Source organism: Artemia franciscana, chromosome 13 (genome assembly GCF_032884065.1).
Source record: "Artemia franciscana chromosome 13, ASM3288406v1, whole genome shotgun sequence".
NCBI lineage: Eukaryota > Metazoa > Arthropoda > Branchiopoda > Anostraca > Artemiidae > Artemia > Artemia franciscana.
In genome coordinates this window covers 48,096,326-48,115,933 of record NC_088875.1, presented here as the reverse complement: position 1 = coordinate 48,115,933, position 19,608 = coordinate 48,096,326, and the positions used below count along the sequence as shown (strand labels likewise).

Below are 19,608 nucleotides of genomic sequence, written 5' to 3'. Positions count from 1 at the left end.
TTGTTAATTGAGCTTCCATAGCTTTCTAGCAACGAGCTAGCTCCCAATTTCGGTCTGGGAAACTAACCAAAAGAATTAATTAACTAGGTCACAGATAGAGACCACTTGATTGGATCAAATAATTTGTAAGACATCAGATCGACATGTTTAAGTACCAACTTGAGATTGAGACAAAATTCGTTCCCGTCGATTATGTCCCACTATTGATATTACATAGAAAGTGAGAAAAAAAAAGTTAGTTTAATTCGAAAAATGCAGGCAGGTACACAGGAATCAATTTGGAGCGAGGGGAGGGTACGAGCTAGACAAAATCGCCATAGGTGGGGGAACTATATGAAAAATACAACACATTGTTCGAAAAATCAGTAAAAATTTTGAGATGTCAGGGATGGAGAGGGAGAAGGGGACGCATGCGTAATATATCAGTAAACAAAAAGCCATACGGCGGGTTTGTATTTAAATAGATTAAGTACTTCTAGCAGTAGATTAGACCGTTTAAAAACGTCAGAAGCGTCGATTAGATCAACTCAGACACAGACCCAGATGTTCCCGTAGAGCCCTAAAATAACTCAGCTCGCAGATCAGAGATAATCCTGGAGAGCTCTGGAAATTTCTGACTTTCTTTCATAGCAATGATGAGCCTTTTTTTTGTCAAGTGCTCTTGGATTTTATCGAAATAGTATTCCATTTACTATAGCTAATTGGTTATATTCGTTACGTGGGACTAAAGCAAAATATCGAATTCTCCACTTTTAAACGAAAAACACTTGTGAATTAACTAATTAATAAAATATTTCTTCATCAAGACTGTTGATCAAGTTCAACCTGTTTTTGTTCACCGCTCTTAGCCTTATGGAAATAATGTAGAGCACATTTACGGATATAGAAGGGAACAGGTATAGAAGTAATTTCGTTTAAGTCTTTCTAAGTTTTAAATTACCTTAAATCATTATGTAAAATAGCATAAAGTCATTTGCATGAAATTTGCTCCATTGATATTTGAGTAGAGGGTAGAAAATAAATTTGCCATTTTGCCATACAACTCTTTTACATAACTTTGTGATAGGCATAGTAAATATACGCCTCAATTATTATTCAAGTATAACATTTTTTCTTGCTTAATGTGCCAACAATTTTCAAAAATCCTTATGTGTGCCGCAGAAATGGAAGGCTTAGAGCCTCTATTATTGCTCTTGATAAGCTTGATCCTACTTTTTCATATCATCCTGAGCTTTACCTCTTTGCCCTTTATCCTGTGTTCAAAAAAAGATACCACCACTATTCGACTTTCCTATTTCCGTTTCTGCAAATTTCTTCTTTTTCTTCCCCTTTAGTGCCACAATTAAAACATAGGGAAACACTTTCATCTGCCAAATATTTTTGAGAAGATGACTTATCTACACACTTGGCAATTAGAATCAGCGTATCGGCGCTTATCACCTTGTCAAGGTTTGATCTGTTTGCTTGGTTAAGGTTTTTGTAGATTTTTTTCCTTGTTTCATTTCCCTTTTTTCTTCTCATTTCACTCTGCTTTTCACCTTTTTGATGCAATTTATGCTTAATAAATAAATATTATTATTACCATTATATTATTCTTAGCTTCAATCGATCCCAAATGGTGTTGATAACGTTCCCCGCGTTGTATAACGTAGTGGGCATACCTACAACGTACTGAATTGGAATTTTTATTTCAAAAAACAGGTTTTGATCGTCAAATGTTTAATTTCCCACTTTTAAAATTTGAATACACTTTGCATTGGATGAAATTATATAACATTATGCTTTTCAAACTCTTACCTGTGAAACCGACTATCGTGGGGGGGGGGGATATGGATATATCATCTTTGTTAGAAAAATTTACACCTTTTATTGTTATTTGATGCAATATCTTTCAGAAGGAGATATAGGAGAAGGTATTCGACATGAGGAATTTTAGCATAACTACCAGCTTTCTCCAAAAAGGTTAATTCCATTAATTTCAAATATACACATTCTGTGACAAATAATTTGTGATTTTTATCCTGTTTTACGGTGTTAACTTTGGAATAATATGTGATTCTTCTACTTTCAGAAATTGCTCTCTAAAAGATTATTTTCATTCTACTTTTCTTAAATAATTTTTTTTTTCATTAACTTCATATATCATTTGCTTTTTCTTAATTCTGTGCAAACTCATTTTAGATCGAAAATTTCTGCACGAACACGATCTATATTGGTCAGTTAATAATCTTCCCGTTTGTTAAGGGATGATTACTGAATTTTGATTTTTTTTTCTATATTCAGTATTGTATTCTTTTGAAAGTTTAAAAAGGTTTACTTTTGTTAGAAAAATTACATCATTAGAATGTAAAAAAATCAAACTTTACGTCGCAACAACAATTCTATTTTTTACTCAATGCAATCTGCTACATTGATTGATGGTCTCTATACGTCAACTAACTACTTCATACTAAAGGACCCTTTATATAAAGAGTATCAAGTTGCAGCGCTATAACGACAAGGAAATAAAATCAAGACAACCACCACATTCATAATCTAATAGCTTGCGGCGCAATTAAATCCTTTTTTATTCTTTCTAGCAATATACGGAACGTTTTGCATTTTCCAGCACACGTGGTTGAGTTTTCATATTCACATCAAAAAAAAAAAAAAAAAAAAAAAAAAAAAAAAACACTCAGTACAGATACATGAATGAGGGGAGAATCAATCCCCCAAATCTGAAGATTTTACAGTTGTCCATATAGTTCCCTATATTCCCTGTATGATTCGCTAGCCTAATTTTTTCTCAAAATCGACCTACTTTGAAAGTCGCCCTCAAAAGTAAATTCCCTAGCTACGTGCCTGGCTGACTAAAAACCAATTTGGGACAGATCATACACCGGATCTTCAATTAAAGATGGTTTTTGAGTCCATAGGAAACTTTAATCTATTACCCTCATATTATAAATTCAGGAGAGCCGAAGCTAGATTTGTCTACTTCTGTAATTATTTATGCTGCAGCATCTCACCACTTCCAGTAATGGAGAAAAACAAAAATAAGGTTTCAAGACTAGTAGTTACAGAGCATCTGTAACTGCTTCTACTCCTCCTACTACTAATTCACTGCAGCATCCAACACTAAACCAGTTAAGCATGCTCTTGTTCCACCTTAATCTATCCAGAGATTCACTCTTTACCCCCTCTCATAAAGTTATAATTTCCTCTAAATCCGTACTTATGAACTCTTTCAATCCCATTGCTTGGTCCCAGTTGGATATCCAAAAAGCACATTATTTGGTAAGCTGTCATCCACAAAACGTGGACTTGCCATCTCAAATTATTTTCATTGCAGCCCTAGAAATTGAAACGGTCAGTCAAAGGGAAAGTATACGAACAGTCAAACAAGTATCTAAGACTCTCATTGGACAATCTCAAATTATTAGCCCTATAAAATAAAAGTTCTAATATTAACATAAAAGTTCTAATTTCCTCTAAGTCCGTATTTATGAACTCTTCAACCTCATTGGAAGAAATCCCATTGTTTGTATCCAGTTGGATATCCAAAAACTATAATATTTGGCAATATGTCATCCTCAAAACGTGGACTTGCCATCTCAAAATTATTAGCCCTAAAAAATTGGATCGGATCAAAATTCGTTTTAGCCTACTATTTGATATACGGTCAGTCAAACAAGTACCTAGGATTCTTATTGGGCAATCCCCCTGGAAAACTTACAAAATAATAACCCAGATAACTATTTCCATTAATTTATTGCCCATCAAGAAACCAAACATAAAAGATGGTGTACAAAAATGAAAGGAAATTACTCTAACCCGCGAATGATCGGATTTAATCACTTCAGCTTTGAATTCTATATCCTTCCTTCAACAGCTGTAAAGGGGCCCGTAATGAAAGGGTACTTCTTAGGTACTGCTGTTACTGTGCCATAAGGGGAGTCAGAACAGGAGCTTCACAGATCAAAAAAAAATTCCAGAAGGAAGTCAGAGCAAACAGACGAGGGACTACAATACAGTTATCAAAATGTTGATTCTTAAGTCTCCTAGACAAGCAAAGTTAGCGAAGGGCTTTTGACCTAAGAATATGTTTCGGGTTTTTGACCCTTACTATTGAAGACGCACTTATTTGGAGTACAAGATGAGGTGTTTTAAGACTAACAATTTTAACACGACACAATTTTAAGATGAAATGATGCATCCTTTAATAGATTAAGCATTTTCTCGGAAAAAACTCTATTAAAAATTGATAAGCATTGAAAGATCAAAATAAAAAAAATTAACCATTTCAAAGTGTTTTATAATATACTTTCTATTGATTGTATAGAGGCGTGATGTTACCTGGCTCTCAGACTTTACCGGTAAGAATCAGAGAGCAGTTGCTTTTACATTATCAGCTTGTGTAACTTTAGTTCAGACAAAATTACTGCAAACACGCAGCTAAGGCTAAGTAGCTTTTTTCAAAAAACTAGCTTATACTTTCCTAATATCCAAGCTCAATAGTTCAAAAATACACGAATTCTTAAATATACAAGGTTAAAAAGTTCTGCCTAATATGAGCACCAAACGTTTCTTTTAATCCCATGGGTTTGCACATCCTTTGTTGGGAGTCCCATGAAAATATACTCACCTGGCTGCTGGGGTTTTCAGAAAAATATTGTCCTCCGATATAAGCAAGGTAAACGAATGCTCCAGCAAGAACAAGAAGAAGAAACCAGTCAGGAAGCCCACTTTTTCCTGAAAGGCATGAGCTTACATTCCACGGACTATTTCTGACCTAGAATGAAATTAACATTAAAACTTTTTTTGAGACTTTAATGATATATTCAATAGCTTGATAGTGGCACTACCCACTTAAACGTAAGTGAATGTCTGAATCTTTGAATATACATATTTTCCACCTTGAATATACTGATGAGGCAAACAACTTTATTATTATTGAATTCAACTTAAAAAATACAAACACGATACTAAGCCCCAACAGAGAACAGAGCTCGTAAGGCTGAAAAAAACAAAACAAAAAAAAAAAAACATACAAGGTAAGAGATAACAGAGGAGGCCACTCCAGCGCGAAAACATCACAACAAACTTGCTAATAAGTAGAAAAACAAATGTTACTTGAAAATAAACAAACAGGTAGATTTATCTGGAGGGGCCCAAAAATTTGGGAGAAGGAAGGGTACTTGACTTAATTTGACCAAAGCCTAATTGTTCCTTGAAGGTTGTTTTGGGGCCTCTCTATTGATACTGTTCATATAACTCCAGTACAAACTCCTATCTTCTGCCAAACGGAAAAAGTACAGTACATTGATTGATGAAAATGATCTCGTCCGCGGTCTGCCAAAAAAAGACTGCAAACATAGACGGTTTATGATGACTATATAAAAAATATATTAAGTAATAAAAAGGTTAAGATTTTTTATAAAATGAGGAGGAGGGGCACAATAGCTCGAAATCCCCGTCCCTCCTCTGTGTACTCGCCCGCCTGAAAAGGACCAAGAATTGTATAAAAAATAATGTTGCGAAATTTTAAGTGCACTGTTCGTATTTCTACATTTTCGTCTGCGTCTGCTAGTAGAATAAGTGTACATATGTATGTTTTGTATTTTTTGTATGTATTCCATTTCTTTTCACTCCACATTCAAATACATAAGGTTTATAATGTTTTGTGGCTATTAAATAAATTATTATTACTATTGTTAAATGTACATATGAGCCTTAAGAAGGGAACAATTTGTATAAACTACGATAGTTTCACGCTAATAATTAAATCAACTTTGTTGTTCAGTGGAAAGGCCATACTTGGGTTAAAAACTGGAAAAGCAGTTGTAATGAACTGGTTTATTAAAAAAAAACAATAAGCAAGATAAAAGAACTTTTCGAACATTGCAATGTCTTATTCCACTATTTTAAAACTGAAACCCTATTTATATAAGCAGGGTAAAAAAAACTTTTAGCAGACGACCTTTGCTACCACTTTAGGGTGTACTTCGCAAAACCATTTACCCCACATGTGAAGGCTAGTGAAAAATTTCCCGTTTCCAACAGACAAGCTACCATACAAGGTTTATGAAGTTAAATTCCTCACTTCAACTTTAACTTCTAGAAAATGAGATAGATCTTTTTTCCTCTTCCCAATCAATATGTTAAGTAAATGAATATCCTCCCTTTTTCTCCCCTCTCCGTTTTACCACTCATTGTGTAAAGTGAACTTTTGATTTAATTCTTTTTTAAGTTCTGCTAGGATTAACTGTCTTCAATATTTTTAACGCGTTAACTTTTTTTGTGAATCTTATAATATTTTAGATACATGGATGCATACAAAGATTGAAGGGAAATGATAGCTTCCTGGGAGGGTGTAAAGAGAGAGGCTAGACTGGGGTGGAGGAAGAGCGTGCGTAGCAGTGTTGGCCTCAGGCGGCTTGCTGTTGCGGTGAACTGTTAGTAGTAATAGTAGTAGTTATCATATTTGTTTTTTTTTCGTCGTAGAGATTGGCAAAACTTTTTGAGAATATGCTAAACCGAGATAGGGTTGCAGGAAAAGATACAGAGGAAAAATGAAAAAGTTTGTGATATCTTGGATGTGAAGGAAGATTTGTTTAGTGAGGAAGAACTATCGACAAAACTAAAAGGATTAAAAAACAATTAGGCTTCAGGTGCTGATATTGTGGTAAATGAGTCTCTTAAATGTGGCGGCTCTGAGGTTAGAAATAAGTTACTGAAGATTATGAATATGATTTTTGAAAAAGAAGAACTACCCAACCATTTTTAGGAAAACCTTAATTGAACCACTGTATAATAAAAGTGACAAGAGTGAGTGTGGTAATTATCGAGGCATCATTGTGGTCTTTTTAGGTAGCAAATTACTTAGTAAAATGATACTTTTTAGACTGAGAGATGCTTTAGACAAAGTTTTAAGAGAAGAACAGTGCGTTTTTAGAAAAGGTAGAGGATGTGTCCACCAAATTTTTATTTTTATGTTAATAATTGAGAAGTGCCTTAGTTGTCTAACACCTTCGGTACCCAGTTTTATAGATTATGAACAAGCGTTTGATTCTGTTGATAGAAGAGCTTTAATAAAGGTATTATCTTTATATGGTATACCAGACAAATACATTATAGTGATTAGTGCTATGTATGAGAGAAATACTGCTGCGGTTAAGGCAGGAAATGAGGTTAGCAGCTAGTTTTGTATTAAATCAGGAGTTAAGCAGGGTTGTGTTCTATCCCCCTTTATATGGATCATTTTGATAGATTTTGCCTTAAGAAGCAAAGGAAAGGCAAAAGGAGACAACGGAATCAAATGGGAAGGGAAAACTGTTCTAGAATTCCATGCAAAAGTAAGAAGTGACAGTTAGGAAATACGGTAGTCTGCATGTTGAATTCGGCAAAAGATACAAGGGTATTTTATTAGTAGACAACCTTTGGAAACTAATGAAAGTTGACACCCGAGCACACCCAAGACACGCCAGTGCATAGATTTTTACACCATAATCATATAGTTACACCATAGTTACACAGGTAATCCCCAAGTTACTCTATAGTCATATTTTTAAAAAAAAAAACATAAAGACTTATAAATTATCTGTATTTTTTAACATTCTGTTAACATCTGTATTATTTAACATTAACAGATTTTAAATCTGTTAATTACACCAATAATTACACCATAATCATGTGCTTGCACCACAGTCACACTGAGTGCGACAATCACACCTGCATACGGTTGTCCCATCTGTACACAATATAGTAACATCGTACACCATAGTTACACAGGTAAGGCCCAAGTTACTCCATAGTCATATTTAAAAAAAAACACGCAAAGACTTATAAATTATCTGTATCTTTCTTGATTCTACCGTTACACTTTTACTATAAAACAGAAAATTGAAATGGTAGAAATTTGTCCGATATCAATACTCCCTTGTTCCTCATTATTCTCTATTAATACTTTGTCTTTGTGTCTTTTACTATATTCGTGACACAGATAAGAGGTCATATACGGTTAAAACAAATAAATTGATAGTCTTAAACTGTTAAGTCTTAAGCTTGGGACGGGGGTTAGTGGCGGGACTCTGTAAGCTCAGCCAGAGTCAACCCAGCTCTAAATGGGTGCAAAAGCACAGGATGGTTGGTCCCCAGCCCCCCATTGCACTTCCTGGCTGAAGGACCAAGAAACGGAGATCAGCACCGCCGGTAGGGACTGTAGAAAGTCCAATGCCGTATCCTTTACCTTTTTTTTTTACCTTTACCTTAAACTGTTTTAAGCCATTCAAGGCACGTAAAATTAACGTTTTGCTAGATGTTTTTGTAAGTCCGCATTTTTATGATGCAAAATGTTTTGGACAACATGTTGACATGCAGAGAAACATGTTGAATCTGCAGAGAAATCGTTTAATGAAGTAAAAAGTGGTCTAATGAAACTGATCATTTCAGATACCCTACTTATTGAACATGTTTTACATTGAACTACTTATTGAACAGTTGGTAGACCTTTTTGATAGGAAAGTCCTAAGCGCTGGAGAACTTCGAAAAGCTCGGCTAAGCCATTTCGTTTTCTTAAATGGATTTGTCGAGCCTCTGCAAGCTGTTTTTCTTTGTCTTCACCACCGATTAAAATTACAGGTAAAAACCTTATTATAGGTAATAATATTATATAATATTATAAGGTAATAATATTATAATAATAATATAAAATAATTATAGGCGAAATAGGCAAAGTTACAGTACAAATTATAGGTAAAAAAGACCATATCTCAAACAAAAATCTGAACAAAAAAATGTAGTTCAATCGTGCCTTCTACGCCTATAATGAAAGAAAGGCTGAGTTGGGTAGAATATGTTCTGCGAATCACAGGGACTTAAGTTTATTTTTTAGTAAAAATAGCAGAAAATTTGAAGTCAACAACATTGCCCGATCTAGCAGGTTAAGCTCTATATTTTTTATAGAGCCTTATTTTTATAAGGTGACATTGGGTTGCGAAAAGATCGATCAACTGGATAGCTTCACCTACCTTTGTCGTATTATTAGTAAATACGGTATGAGTAGTAAAGATGTTAAAAATAGAATAGCCAAGGCTCACTTTTTTTCTAGTTTTGCTTGGCACACTTATCTTTCTGTTCCTCCAAACTTTTTTCAACTGTGGTACGCCGTGTGTAGTCTGCCAAGCAATAATTTTTTTCCATTTTAGGTTTTATCCTCGCTCTTTACTTCCGTGAGAAAAATTTTGTTTTCTTCTAAATTATTTTTTAGCTGGTTTTATTTTTATTAAATAAACACAGTGAACTTGATAAAAATAGCTTTATTTAGTTTGTTAGACGATGAAATATCTTTGATGGATGATGAAATAAGTAAAAAAGATGTCAACATGACATTGTCAAAATGGGACATTAAACATGTTGTTTTTTACTTTTACTAAGAATAGAAAAAAAAAACAGTTCTATAAGCTAAAGTTTGACTAATGCTTTCCCTTATAGCATGTTAGAATGCAACAAATATAGGCAGTTGGCAATCCAAAATCGTTTTTATTTCAAGAAAATTTAACTAATCTGAGCATAATAAGAATATATGATTGAGCACACTGAAAATAAAATTTCATTCTAGAAAAAGTTGGTTTAGTTATTTCATTTCTGGTTGTAAGAAATACCATACTTCTATACCATAGGCTATTGTAAACATGAGGGAAAACGGTCTTGTTTCTAAAAAGGATGCCATATGCATTCTTTTTTTCTCAAAACTGAACGCTAAGTACCTCAAAATCATCTAAATTAAAATAATCATCATAATTAAATCATAATTAAAATCATCATCAAAATTACTAAGGATAACAGATGCAATTTGACCATATGCATCCTTGCTTCTCAAAAACTTTTTTTTTAGTCCTTCCATAGTGATTTTGTGAGTCAATTCTTAGCAGAATAATTTGCTCTTCACTATCACCATTGGCAGCAATATCTAAGCGGTCTAGCTATTATGTGGTGCCCTGGTACACTCATGAAAGTTGGAGGGATTATTCGAGAGTAGGGCTTCACCATACCAAAAAGGGTGTGTTTTTTACTGACCTAAGTTTTCATATTTTGCAATTTTCCTAGTACTGATTTTAAATTTTCTGACTAGCTTTTTAACGTTTTAAAAACATGTCATGTGCTGATACAGCCGGTTAATTTTCAACGACAATTAGGCCGATTAATTAGACACCAGAAATAATCCTACTTTTTATTTTACTGACCAACTAATTTCAGGAATTTTTTATATATTTGGTAGTTTTTTTCTTAATTTTTATGACGAACTTTTTTTAAAATAAAGATTTGTACGTTTCATGCAATTTATGTTTTTTTATTGCATTTTCCTTACGAGGAGTGCATGTTTGGCAATGTTTCCTTCCGAGAGCCATTTCCACGATAAAGCTTTCATTTATCTTATTTAATCCTAAATTTTCAATCGTTCTGAACAGCATCGAATCGTTGAACAGAATCATGTGAACAGCATCGGATCGAATCGATTCCAATCGTTTTAAACAGCAGTTCAAATACGATCCTAAATGTTCTAATAACACTAAAAATAGGGGAAAAAGAAGCTTACACTGTCTCCTTTCTCATCGAAACTGAATTTGACATTTTCTACCTGAAAATCTCCATCGATTTCTAACGGCACTTCTTTTAATTCCTAGAAGAAGAAACGTTTTACTTAAAGGAAAAGATAATGAAGTTGAAAACCATCAAACGTATTCTAAAAAACACAGAATAAAATATATAAGTGAAAAAGACTAATAAAGTTAAATAGACCCTAAAGAGCATGGTGCTAAAAGGGTCATTCCATGTCAAATCACCCAGTAAATAATTAATTTGACACCCACCTCTTTAGATTTTGATGAAACTTGGCACAATTATTGCATTTGCTATCCTATTGATAAATACCAAATTTTATTTCTTTATCTCTTATAGTTTTTTTTCAACAAATTTTTTAATTTTCTTAATTTAACGCGATTTTAGGCCTCAGATTTCGCGTCTTGCAATGTAACTTGTAGCTTAAAAAATTAATATCTTGAAAACTATTTGAGATGCCAACATGAAACTTTGCATAATATTTAATTAGTATATTTAAAATAAAGAAAAAACACATTCACTAACCTATCTCAACTCCAAAAAATAATAAAATATTACAATAAGATTTTTTTTTTAAACCGTTGTCGGGATTTACTAAAATTGCAGTATCTCAGGTCTCAGACCTGGTAGAGTGTTCATAATTTTTTTTACATACTCCTAGATACATAGGCTAACAGATAAACAAAAAAGATGTATGGCTCTTTCACATGTTTGACTGATATTCAACATTATTTATGAGTAATAAAATTAGAGACCAACTAAAAGAATACGCAATTTGAAACATTTGATTTGAAAGTAAATTAAAGTTTAATTTTAACTTTTATTGTATTAAGTTGTTATCAGAATAAAAATACTCAATTAAACAAGGTACTCAAGTCACTTCCAATTTAAAAGTATTTACAAAACCTTTATGAAGATAAATTGTAAATTATTTACTACTGATCATGTTTGCATCAACTATGAAGTGTTTAAAATTTTATATATCCACTTATATTTTATAATTATTTCTAAAATCAATTAATTATTGATAGAGCAAGGGGTCAGAACTAAGACATGACAAAGATTTATAAAAGAGACATTGATTGTCACAACTATTCCCTTTTCAATTCAAAAATCAACGGACTCGGTGATTCTTGTGCAGTGATTGTGATTTTTAATTTTATTAAGTGAAAAGTAAAACATAACAGCTACAGTATATAACTATGTGATTTCCATTAAATGTTTTTTAATAAAACTATTTAGTGTTGAAGTAAAGATGCACCTTTTAATTTTTGAAATTAAAAGTCAATTTTTATTAATTTTTATTAATTATTTTTATTAATTAAAATATCAATTAAAAGTCAATTTTCTCTGAGTCAGTGATTGTGAGTCAGTGATTCTGAGCTAGTTACAGGTTGTACCTATTTTTCTTCTTGGACTTTAAAATGGGATAAGGGGAAATCAAAATGACAAATCCTCAAGCTTGTAGCATTGGACTATTTAAACAATCAGACTGTTTTCAGACAACTTATACACCTTCCAAAAAATTACAATCTGTATCAGAATTAACCCAGGAAGAAAAAGAATTAATTCAACTTAGATCTGGAATCGACTTAATTGAATTTAAAAAGGTTTGTTCCCATCACAGCTACTACTTTCTCAATGTGTTTGAAAAATATCACACAGTATGCATAGATCCATTAAAAAACACAAAAATACAATAAAAAAGTCACAAGTGTATCTTTAAGTTTTTCAAAACAATTGTGTAAAAAAAATATTTTTATTAAACCTGGACAAATGATATGCCCTTCATGTAGAAACTTCTGTGAAGAAAAAACTAAAATCACTGAAAATGAATCCGACGACGAACGATTGAATTAGATTCATTTGAATCTAGAAATGTCTCCCTTTCACAAACGAATGCAGCCTTAGATGATTTGGGTTTAACTCCAATTAAACTTCAAATTTGTCGTCACATAGTAAGGGATCGTATTACAAAAGAAAAGTTTGAAAAAGTAACAAAAGAAGTAAAGAAAAAAAAAATCTCCAAAGCTCCAAATTATGAAATTGAAACGTCAGAAGACGAAAAAGAAGACAAAAGAAATTTTATCAAAAAAGCAGAAGATTTTGATAGGCTCGTGGGCCTTTTAAAAGAAAAACTTATGTTTGTTGGGAGATCTTAAAAAGTCCAGATTCTGACTTTGGTGCCAGAATCTTGGAACCAGAAAAAAGTTGCTACAGAATTTCAGGTGACCGAATATATGGTAAAACAAGCAAGAAAACTTAAACGAGAGAAAGGTATCCTAGCTATCCCTGACCCTAAAAAAGGTAACACACTCTCCGAAAACACAGTTAAACTTGTGACAGACTTTTACCAAAGTGATGAGAATTCAAGAGTTTTACCCGGAGCAAAAGATAAAGTGAGCATAAAAAAAAATATTTATATGCAAAAAAAGATTTATCCTCAGTAATTTGAGAGAGCTTTACTCTTGTTTTAAATGGGAATGCCTCGACTTGAAAATAGGATTCTCGAAATTTTGCAGTATAAGACCGAAGTGGTGTGTCCTTGCTGGGTCAGCAGGTACCCATACAGTATGTGTATGCAGCATACACCAGAATGTGAAATTGTTACTAGATGCTGTAAAAATTGAAGAAAGTTACAAAGATTTGATCAAGACTATGGTTTGTAATGTTGAAAACAGTAAGTGCAAAATTGAGCGAAGATTATGATTTAGAAGAAGAAATAATTATAAGCCAATGGGTTAATACTGCCAGGACAGAATAGTTAAGCAATGAATCAGCGTTGAAGGCTTTATTTCTTTACTGCGCAAATCTGTAGAAAACCTAATCTCACATTCATATATTACAAAATCACAGTCTAAAACTTTCAAAAAACTGAAAGAAAATCCTCCTTTGAATACAGCAATTGCAGTAATAGACTTCAGTGAAAATTATTCTTACACCATTCAAAATGAAATCCAAAGTTATCACTGGAACAGAGGTGGATGCACAATTCACCCAGTTGGACTCTACTTGAATTACATAAAAAAAACTAGTTTTTTTAAATGAAAGTAAGGAGCGACATTAAAACTTAAAACGAACAGAAATTACTCCGTATATGAAATGGGTTGTCCCCTCCGCAATCCCTCGCTCTTTACGCTAAAGCTTTTAATTGTTTCAAAAGTAGAATTGTGGCAAAGAGTCAAACTTTAGCGTAAAGAGCGAGGGATTGCGGAGGGGACAACCCATTTCATATACGGAGTAATTTCTGTTCGTTTTAAGTTTTAATGTCGCTCCTTACTTTCAGCTAAAAAAAAATAGTTTTTTTTTTATTTAATTTCTGAACGTTTTTGAATTAATGCATGTTTGGTTTTGGCTCTCCGCACATAAATTATTAAAATGAAATTTGTATATTAATTACTTTTTTGGCTAAATGGCTTTCTCTTAGTTTTGATCAGACGATTTTGAGAAATAAGGGGTGGAAAAGGAGACCTAGTTGCCCTCCAATTTTTCGGTTACTTAAAAAGGCAACTAGAACTTTTAATTTTTAACGAACGTTTTTATTAGTAAAAAATATACGTAACTTAGGAATTAACTTACGTAACAAACTTTCATAACCTTATATTTTTATTATGTATACGAGGGGGTTTGTACCCTCGTTAATACCTCGTTCTTTACACTAAATCGTAAGTTTTGTCCCAATTCGTTAAGAATGACCCCTGAATCAGAAAGGCCATAGAATAAATAGTTAAAATTACTAAAAATACTTTAGCATAACGAGCAAGGTATTTATTTCCTCCTAAATACCTCGCTCTTTATGCTAAAGTATTTTTAGAACCCCTCATATGCGTAATAATCTCTGTTCGTTTTAAGTTTCAATGCTACTTCTTCCTTTCATTTGAAAAAAACGTTTTCATGTTTATTTTTCATTATTTTCTTATAGTAATGCTAGAGAATCCTGCGCCCTTTTCATTGAATTTTTCTTCCCCCATGACAGATCCTCCAACATAGCCCCCTCTCCTCAGCCCCACCCCCAAACAAAATAAAATCCCCCTGAAAACGTCTGTACACTTCCCAATAACCATTACTATATGTAAACACTGGTCAAAGTTTGTAACTTGCAGCCCCTCCTCCAGGGATTGTGGGGGAGTAAGTCATCCCCAAAGACATAGTTATTATAATTTTTGACTATGCTGAACAAAATGGCTATCTCAAAATTTTGATCCGTTGACTTTGGGAAAACATGAGCGTGGGAGGGGGTCTAGATGCCCTCCAATTTTTTTGGTCACTTAAAAAAGGCACTAGAACTTTTCATTTCCGTTAGAATGAGCCCTCTTGCGACATTATAGGACCACTTGGTCGATACGATGACCCCTGGAAAAAAAAAAAAAAAAAAAAAAACAAACAAATAAACACGCACCCGTGATTTGTCTTCTGGCAAAAAATACAAAATTCCACATTTTTGTAGATAGGAACTTGAAACTTCTACAGTAGGGTTCTCTGATACGCTGAATCTGATGGTGTCATTTTGTTAAGATCCTACGACTTTTAGGGGGTGTTTCCCCCTATTTTCCTAAATAAGGCAAATTTTCTCAGGCTCGTAACTTTTGATGGGTAACTAAGCTTGACGAAACTTATATATTTAAAATCAGCATTAAAATGCGATTCTTTTGATGTAGCTATTGATATCAAAATTCAATTTTTTAGAGTTTTGGTTACTATTGAGCCGGGTCGCTCCTTACTACAGTTCGTTACCACGAACTGTTTGATGAGGATGATAAAGTTTTAATTTCCAACCATTGTTTCATAAGTGATGATTTACAACATGACACTTGTTTTGTGAATTCTGTACAGAAAGAAATTTCGAAATGGCTGAAAGAAAATCATCCCAAAATAAACCAAGTTCATTATTTCACTGACGGCTGTGCTGGTCAATAAAAAAATAGAAATAGTTTCAAAAACCTAACCAACCATCATGAAGACTTTGAATTGAAAGCCGAACATTCATTCTTTGCAACAAGCCATGGGAAATCAATATGTGATAGCTTGGGAGGAACTGTTAAGAGAATTTTGCGAAAAGCCAGCCTTCAACTTTCAGATGAAAATCAAATCAAGACAGCAACTACAGTTTATGACTTCTGTAAAGTCAACATTGAAAGAATAAACTTTCACTTTATTGACAAAAAAAAAAAATGCTGAAGCTTTCAGATTGGAGTTAGCGTCACGATTTTTAACCACCAAGACTATTCCCAGTACTAGAAGTTTCCATTATTTCAAACCATTAAATACAAATGAATTTGAAATAAGGAGGACTACTGATAGTCCTAATCCTCTAATGTTTTCTTTAAATTCTGCTACAGATTGGGTCTGCATTCAACCATCTTTAAACGATTATGTGGCTGCAAACTACGATGGAAAGTGGTACTTTGGACTCGTTAAAAGTGTGTTTCATGAAGAAGAAGATGCTGAAATTCTTTTTCTTCACCCTCCAGGACTTGCTGCCAGCCTTTACTGGCCTCAAAGAGAAGACTTGTGCATAATACCTTTGGAGCACATTATGAGTGCAGTTGATGCACCGCAATCAAGAAGCACTGGCAGAATGTTCAAAAAAAAAAGACAACTTCAAAAAAGAGTGTATCAAAAAAACAGAAGAGTGTTGGATGAAGTAGAAAAAATATAACAAGCAGAACTAATAATTGCTGTAAAAGATATTGATTCTTAGACTTTAGTTTTTATTTTATTTCACATTTATCAACTGTAAGTAAACCGCAAATTTATAATTTCTTAATAATATTCTACTTTTTGGAATATTAACTAAACATGTGAAAAAGCCATACATCTCTTTGTTTATCTGTTAGCCTATGTATCTAGGAGTACGTAAAAAAAAAAATATGAACACTCTACCAGGTCTGAGACCTGAGATATTGCAATTTTAGTAAATCCCGACAACGGTTTACAAATAAAAAAGAAATTTCTGATTATAATATTTTTTTATTTTTTGCAGTTGAGATAGGTTAGTGAATGTATTTTTTCTTTATTTTAAATACATTAATTAAATATTATGCAAAGTTTCATGGTGATATCTCAAATAGTTGTCAAGACAGAAATTTTTTAAACTACAAGTTACATTGCAAGACGCAAAATCCGAGGCCTAAAATCGCGTTAAATTAAGAGAATTAAAAAATTTGTAGAAAAAAAACTATAAGAGATAGAGAAATAAAATTTGGTATTTATCAATAGGATAGCAAATGCAACAAATGTGCCAATTTTCATCAAAATCTAAAGAGGTGGGTGTCATGACCTGGTTGACTTGACATGGAATGACCCAAAAACAAATGGTTTTCCCCAGCATTTTCGTGATTTTACAGGAGACAAGATAAGGTAAAGTTTTTGGCAAGAACAATTTCCTTCCAGGATTCAGAACAGAAAATCTGCCAAAAACATTGTATTTGACGGAACGGTGCTGTTAAAACTGGTTTACAATACGCAAAAGTACGATTGGCAATCGTCTACGGTAAAAAAGCATCAGTTACGGCCGTTTCAAATCGTGGCCTCAATTTTAGGCCAAAAGGGCTAAAATATTCAGAAAGTAAAAAAAAAATTAAAAATTTTTTATGTAGATGAGCGCGTGATAAGCATTTTCTCTAGATATTAATAACGATTTAGATTACACCAACTATTAATAACAGTCAAAATTATACCATATAGCTTAATAGCTCTTTCGTACGCTGACGAAAGATCTGCGTCGTGCAGTTACTGGTGACATGATTTTCTGCCATCAGCTATGAGTGGAATCCGTAAACTTCAATAATGAGAGAATATTTCGATGCATAGTACATAAAAAAATATGGATGGTAGTCACTAAAGGTACGAAAATTACCATTTTCGAGCATATTGTGCCAAATATTGGACCGAAAACACGAATTTAGCCAAACAGAACTAAAATATCAGAAGATAAAAAATTACTCTTGAAAATCCTAACTTCAATTCGCATAATTTGACAGGAGAAACAAAATAACACTATGCCTTTTCTGGCGAGCAGATTGTTGACGAACAATTGCAAGAACAGATTTGTTTATCAACAATAATTTTCGTGAGAATACAATATTTAATTTTTTTTCGAAACAAAAAGTAATATTTTTAAAATCAATTGAATATTTTTTTGCTATTTTTAGTTAAACTCATGTTTACCCCTGTAATTTTCACTGTCTATGCACTTCTTCACTCTCTGATCAAATCTGAAAGTTTCAATTAAATACAAAATTTTTTCAGTGCGCTTCGGAGGGTATAAGATTGGATAATTGAAAAAAAAGTACCTTCTCATGTGTTATTTTATGCAAAAGATAAAGTTAACAATATATATAACAATCTTTATGTCAAATTCACTGTTTTTCCCTTATAAATTGTAAGAGCAGAAACAGTTTTTCCCCCCATGATATTCATCCTTGAAATTTTTCACTTAAATTTGATAAAAAAAATTGACAAACGACGATTTAAAGTGTGGGTCGTGATGTTGATCAACAAATAATGTTGATCAACATGTCTCGCCAGAACAGACTGTTGATCAACAATGTCACCAGAATAGGGCTTTTACAGGTATTCGTCGGTCTAGTTTGTGTCCAATATTTTTGAAAAAAATCTGAAAATTACAGAGAGTAGCTGAATAATGCAAATTAGTTTTGGCAAACAGCAGTTTAAATTACTTCGGTTCGATTGAGCTATAAGCAAAAAATTTGTTTACATGTAATTTTTGTTATTTTTGTACGAGTCAGATCGGGAGGGGGGGGGTCAAATCGTTTCGAACAGCTGTTCAAATACGATCATACTGGAAAAAAAGGAAAATAAGGACCTAGTACAATAGTTGTGCTACCCATGCTAATTTGCGGGTTTCACCGGTTTTCAAGACGGGGGACAGTAAACCTCTAGCTCAAGGTATCGAATGACTTTCTCATACTTGAATTCTTAGGTACTTTTGGCTTACTTAATCCAAAATTGACTTTAGCAGCAGAAATTGACTGTATGCCCTCTCCCATATGGCATACAGCAGGTCAAAAACTTTTGGAACTCCCTGAGCTAGAGGTACTCGAAAATTGTGGCTGTCATGGTGAATCTTTTACGAAGCAAAAATGCCTAAACACATACAACATTCGGTGAAAATCTACTAGAGATAAAATTAAAGTTGTTCATTTTAACTTTTTTTTTTGGAAAAAAAAGTGTGTGATTGCCCTTGTGTTTTTTTCGCACAGCAATATGCAGTATAGTGTAGGAGACAGAAGAAATGGAAAAATAAAAACAATCTTTTTCTAACTTTTGATCTTCATTTATTTATTAGAGAAAAAAACAACTTAATACGGTTGTCTTCAAAAAAGGATATTTTTCGAATTCCAAGCATTTGGGTGAGATTAAAAAAAAAAAACTTGCAAAAGCTACAGAAGTTTTCCGTCATAGCTGGACAAAAAGACACCTCGATCAATCATTTTTAATTTTTTATATATTTTTTTCAATTTACATTCTCTCCGGTTTGCATTTCCTTATGTACAAAATGTTTTCACTTATTTCTTTTCTACACTTCTTTTTTATTTAAATAGCCAAAAAGAAGCAAAATTTCATTTTACCAGCAGCCACACTCAGCCTTCAAGAGTAAATTGTAATTTTTTTTTATCGATTCAACAGTTTCAACAGTGAGTTATTTTTTTTTAACTTAATTCCGCACTGAGTATTACTCAAACTTATCAAACGTTACTCAATATCATTCATTATTGCTCAATAGTTTAATACTACTCAGATATAAAGACAGGGACAGCTTTAGTGTAGTTTTAGGGACGGATATATATATACATACATATATATATATATATATATATATATATATATATATATATATATATATATATATATATATATATATATATATATATATATATATATATATATATATATATATATATAATGGTGGATCTTTGTCTCTCTCACATTTGAAATCAAAATAACTAGCACAATAGCGGTCAATTGTGGATAACTGAGCGGTAC

At 32.8% G+C, this 19,608-nt stretch overlaps 1 protein-coding gene across 4 annotated transcripts in view; it reads right to left on the bottom strand.

The window, feature by feature from the left end:
• Window positions 1-19,608, bottom strand: part of LOC136035027 (uncharacterized) — an 86,511-nt gene that overhangs the window by 6,503 nt on the left and 60,400 nt on the right. For all 4 annotated transcript variants that reach the window (XM_065716616.1, XM_065716615.1, XM_065716618.1 and 1 more), the window contains 2 exons: window positions 10,577-10,660; window positions 4,625-4,771 (listed from right to left, as the gene is read on the bottom strand). In XM_065716616.1, the coding sequence (XP_065572688.1) occupies window positions 4,625-4,771; window positions 10,577-10,660 (231 nt within the window). The remainder of the gene's footprint in view (window positions 1-4,624; window positions 4,772-10,576; window positions 10,661-19,608) is intronic.